At 35.4% G+C, this 5,629-nt stretch overlaps 1 protein-coding gene across 1 annotated transcript; it reads right to left on the bottom strand.

Annotated features, from left to right (window-relative positions):
- Window positions 1-1,359: 1,359 nt before the first annotated feature.
- Window positions 1,360-4,183, bottom strand: LOC126607971 (polygalacturonase At1g48100). The gene is made up of 7 exons (XM_050275699.1): window positions 3,891-4,183; window positions 3,640-3,768; window positions 3,301-3,477; window positions 2,972-3,179; window positions 2,393-2,474; window positions 2,110-2,218; window positions 1,360-1,953 (listed from the first exon to the last, which is right to left on the bottom strand). The coding sequence occupies exons 1-7, from the start codon at window positions 4,152-4,154 to the stop codon at window positions 1,522-1,524; spliced, it is 1,401 nt and encodes a 466-aa protein (XP_050131656.1). The 5' UTR covers window positions 4,155-4,183; the 3' UTR covers window positions 1,360-1,521.
- Window positions 4,184-5,629: the final 1,446 nt, after the last annotated feature.

Here is a 5,629-nt window from a genome sequence, read left to right as displayed (position 1 = left end):
CCCCCTAAAGCCTGCGTTGGACGGTACGATCACCCACCTCCTCTTCCACTACCTCCACCAAAACCCCCTCAAAAACACCTTAAAGTTTAAACATTACCATCCATCCAACTCAAAAGTTAAGTCAGACCCACTCAAACGGGTCCGGGTTTTAAAATATGGACACTTTTGTTAGTAAAATAACGAGTGATCAGAATAGATGATTTAAAGTGAGCACAAATTTAAATAATTGAGACAACATCAGGTTATAATTACTATACCGAAGGAGAATCAACCCAGGGTATTTCATACAAAACCTTTGAGTCTTTGAGTCTTTTAAGGTCTCGATTTTCTTGTTCTTGTGGGTTAAACTGGTTTTGATTGATTTCTTAGTACTGATCTTACTTGTATTCTAGGTTATTGTTTAGATTTGTTTCCTAATTATATTTATATTGTACTTTGGTTCTTCTATAAATTTCGCCAATGTGGAGAAAATAAAGTACTACGTACGAGTTTACCATCACCAAACCTTTGTTGTAATTTTGTGAGATTAAGAGAAAATTCATAAGGATAATGCTTTTGTTCCTTGTGGTGAGACTTACTTGTCCCCCACTTACAATTAACAAACATTTACCATCAAAACATCATATTTAGAACCGTTTATACTCTTTATCATCATCTAAATATCATATCTACAAAAAATCCTTCAATTTAAAGATCGTTTAGTCATCCATACGTGTTAAACCAATTAACGGTTTTGATAACAACTAGCATTCTCATGATGAACCGTCCATTTGTTTTATGCAAATTGTTTGTACCATACTTAGGGCCTCTGTATTTAGATCTCGTATAAATACTCAGGGAACTCAAATGTAATTATGTAATAAATGAAGGGGCAAATATGTAATAAGTGAGGAGCCCTTATTCTATAAAATGACTCCTCACCCTCCTCATTAAAGGAGGCCAAGTCTTAGGCCATGGGAAGAGAGCACACAGAAAATAGGCTAGAGAGCACACTGCCTCTAGCCTCCTTGTATATTCATTATTCAGAGTGAAACAATATCAACATCAGTGTGGACGTAGCCCAAACATTGGGGTGAACCACGATACATCTTGTGTTCTTTACTTTGTTGCAGATTCACGGTCGGATTTACATTGTTCCAAGACCCCTCCGGTTTTGTGCATCAACATATATGAATGGCTAAAATTAAGATCTCCAAATTGAATAATTTTTTGCATATAAAGAGAATGAACGGTTCTGATTATGATGTTCGGATGGTAAATGTTTGTTAATCACGGAAGGGACACAAGCATTATCCAATTCATAAATTTAATCTTAAAACCTGTATTTTTAGTAGATGAATGAAAGACGATGCTAATACGTATCACATTATTTGCTTTTATTCGTAATACAAAGTTTACAAACTGAATTATTACATTACAAAGAACACATAAGCTAACACCATCACATTCAATCACTAAATATATTTTTGTAGAATGGAAGCTATCAAGGAAGCCATGCACTAAAATATTCAATAAATTTTTCTAACACATAATATTCTTCTCGTGTGACTTTGCTATATTCTTGAGTAGTGGACTCCCATCTCTTCCCAAGCAGTAGTCTATGCTTGAAGGAACCAATGGAGCTTTTGTCTTCCCGTAAGAGTTTTGACACCAATCAAGTCCAGGTGATGAACTCAGCTTCTCAGATATTGGCTTGAGCTGAATATCAATAAGGTCCACATCTGTGCATGGAGTGTCACTGCTACAATTTAGAAGAATAGGCTGCTGTGTATAATTCCCGGTAATCCGTTCGTATTTAACACCTGAGATTGCTACAGCTCCTCTATGGTTTTTCTTGCTCATAATTTTTTTTAATTTGTTGTCACAATAGTTCTGGTCTATCACTATAGGTTTGCCCACATTGGAAACCTCGATATTCGAAAATGATACATTCTTCACAGATCCCCGTCCGCCCTGTAAAAATCAAGGATTTAATTAGCTGAATCGAATTCATCTGCGTTACATAGAAAATGGGTTTAATTGAAACTATTCTAGTAAGAACATATAATTAGGTTTAATATATATATATATATATATATATATATATATATATATTATGCATTTATATACCGGCCAAGTCTTGATCCTAACTCCTAATTGAGTGTTGTTGAATGAAATGTCGTTCACAATAATGTTTGAGACACATGCTGTACTTTGGTTTCCTCCAAGTCCTCCTAGACTGTAAGAACAAAAAGAAATAATAAATTGATGCATCACCAAGATAATAATAATTCTAAAAAACTCGTACGTACTACAGAAATTAAAAAGAATTAAATTGAAAAAGGATCATAATTAATTTTTAAATTTGATATTAAATAATAAAATTGGTGATCGACAATGCAATATGACATACCTTATGCCATGGCCAGGGCCACATTTAATATGATGAACATGAACATTATCGCAGCCTGTTTGTATGGACACACAGTCATCTCCTATTAAAATTAAAAGTAGAAATTAACCACACAAATTTAAAAGTACATAATTATAAAGTGGAGTTCGATCAGGCCCGCAGTGTAGCCAGAGATTTTAAAAAGTCAAGTCGGCAAGTTGCGCTATTTTTTTCCTAATTCTGCATTCCCTCCTGGCTTCAGTGGCAGTTTACCGTTTAAAATAGTTTTTTAGCCACCATGAAAGTTTTTCAAAATTTTCTTCCTCGTACCAGCTACCTATACTTTCAAGTGTGCAATGCACCATCTAGGCACTAGGAACTGACTGGTTAAGGGGAAAAAAATTGTGTTGCTATTGACCCTTCAAAAATATGAATGCACTCTTTTATATATATGTACAAATTTTCCTCTTGTGTTTCATAAATTTGAAATGCCCATAGATTTTTTGGAGTGTCAATAATAACTCTCATGGAAACGACAAAAAGAAAGGAGGGAGTAATTTATGATCACGTATATCTTATGGCCTAATTGTTAATTCTTACCACAGCCAATAGTAGAATGCTGAATTTCCACATTTTTGGTGTTTTGCAAGTGAATGCCGTCAGTGTTTGGGCTATTCTCTGGTGAAGTTATGGTAATGTTGTCAACTTTGATCGACGCAGAGTTGTCAAATTTTAGATGGCACTGAGGGCTGTTTAAAATTTTGATATCGCGAACTGTGACGTCAAAGCCTGAATAAAATCTTAAAGCCTGCATTCAATGAAGAAATATTATGGAAAGAGCTTGCAGGAAATTATAATGCATGCATGTCATCAAGTTAATTAAATCATGATTAAGAAAATAATTAGACAACAAGAGAAAAAATAATTACAGTGGGTTTCGATTTCGGGATGTGGTTGGACTTGCTCCACCAGTCAAAGCCCTGGCCATCAACACTACCAGTGCCCTGGATGGTGAAGTTATGGACGTATTTTAAGTTTATCCATTGTAACAAACCGGAATCTGGCCAGGAACCTACTTTTGAAGGAGCCAAGAGAGTTCCATCTATCTGTTGGAATTCCAAATTAACAAATTAATTATGTTTGCATATTTAACATTTTTAACTTGGAGAAAAGCATGTCCTTTTTACACTTTTCCATTTATTTAATTATTTCGTAATATAGAAGAATATGGTGATAAAGTGATAAAAGAAGAGAGAAAATTAATAAACCTGAAGAACAAGGTCAGGCATACACGCGCCTTCAAGTGTTATGGGGTGGACGAGGAACTTGAATCCTGATGGGATTTCGACAGTTGCCCCCTTAACCCTGCAGGCAGCTTTCCATGCTGCTAAGAGTGCCTGCATATTAGGTGGCATTAGCTCAAGATAATTAGAAAATATGTTATTCTCTCTGGCTCTCCAAAACAAACACACACAATGCAGTTATGCAAACACGTCTACACTTTCCGTTATTGTTTTACCTTTGAATCATCGGAGACTCCATCCCCCTTGGCTCCGAATGACAGGACGGGGAAAGTTGTTCGAGAACCAGAGGGAGGAAGAGGGGCTGGAGCAGGGCCAGACAAATGTGATTTATGACTGCCACCCTTCCCTTCATGATGTTCATTATGTGGTTTGCTCTTCTTGTTGTGATGAGTTCTTGCGTCAATTGAAACTGTAAAAAATGTGACACAGACAATCAAAAATAAAAAAAGGAGAGTAGATGAATTTCTACTTCTCTTCATCTTTATTTTAAGCTTTATGTCTTCTTAGATCAAAGAGAGGTATTGTTATTTCTGAGTTTCCTTGAAGCATGAGTATTTATAGACAGTTTGTATAGGGGTCTTTTACGAAAATAGCCTTACTTGGATTCTTTTCTTACCCTTCATCTCTCTAGCTCGCTTTTAATTATACTATGCATCTATATGCGTTAGGGTTTAGGGCTAAATTATCAGTCTTCCAAGTAATTACTTAAGTTGTAGTCGAAAATTTCATTTCATGCAGTTTTCCTCAAGACGGCTACATACGCGAAAAAAGGAACAAACTGATTACAAATTCAGAGTATTATTTCACTCAAGGGAATAAAAGATGTTACATATTTGCCAAGACAGCTACATACATAACATGAAAATTTACATTTTACCAAACTCCTTTCCCACCAACTAAATTGCAAAGTGTATTTATAAAAACCAAATTTTTATCAAACAAAGAGTAAATAATAGAAGAGTTATTATCAGAAATTACCATTTGCTTGACGAAAGTTTGCTCTACAAATCAATTTTCATTGGGTCAAGATACTTTATCCGATGAAAAAAACTTTAGTCGACCAAACATGGTCAACGTTTAGGTTTTTGTCAAAGGCTTTGTGCGACAAAAAAAATTTGCAGTGCAAAGTAAATTTTGTTGGGCAATATTTTGGCACCAAGGGGGAAAAATTGGTGTGTATTGTATCACCATTTGCTCGACGAAAATTCACTTCATCATCTTCTAGTTTGTCGGGCAAAGTATACTAAGCCGTTGGGCAAAAGTCCACGATACTTGACAAAAAACTCACCGACACTTTTTTTGCTCAACGGTGTTATTAGACTTCGTGCCTTCTCTTTCTCTTTCTCTTTCTCCTTTCTTTTCTTCTTCCTTCCCCGCGCTGCTCTCTGTTCTTCCCAATTCATTAAAAGACTATGTGCCTTCTCTTTCTCCTTCTCATTTCTTTTCTTCTTCCTCCCCGCACTGCTCTTTGCTCCTTACAAAAATCTGTCTCTCTCTCACTCACACTCACACTCATCGCCCATTACCCAATAAAGAGAGGAAACACAAATAGTTTTTAAGGTTTCTACGTGAACACATGCCTAACGCCAACAAAAAATTAATCTTTGATTGATTGAGCTGTCATTAGTCGATATTATATTCTATATTTTTACCATAATCTGAGTTATAATTTATTTTTGTTTTGTGAGAATTTGGATACTTTGCTTTATATTTTGATTAAAACATAACATGTAAGTCTACTTTGTGCAACAAGTGATGAAACAAGGGATTTTTGGAGTAATTCCAATTGGAATAGATTCGCAAGTCAATGACGATGATTGTGTCAAAATCGCAGCCCAAAATTCCAATTCGTTTTATCGTAGCAATTAAATGAAGGAAGATGAGCAATGATGCCAGATTCACGTTTTTGGCGTTGTGGCCCATAATTAAAGATGACGGTTTTTTTTAGGAAACT

The sequence above is a fragment of the Malus sylvestris genome, chromosome 16 (assembly GCF_916048215.2).
Source record: "Malus sylvestris chromosome 16, drMalSylv7.2, whole genome shotgun sequence".
In the NCBI taxonomy this organism is placed as follows: domain Eukaryota; kingdom Viridiplantae; phylum Streptophyta; class Magnoliopsida; order Rosales; family Rosaceae; genus Malus; species Malus sylvestris.
Note: the sequence above shows the minus strand (reverse complement) of the source record. Positions and strands in the feature narration are given on the sequence as shown.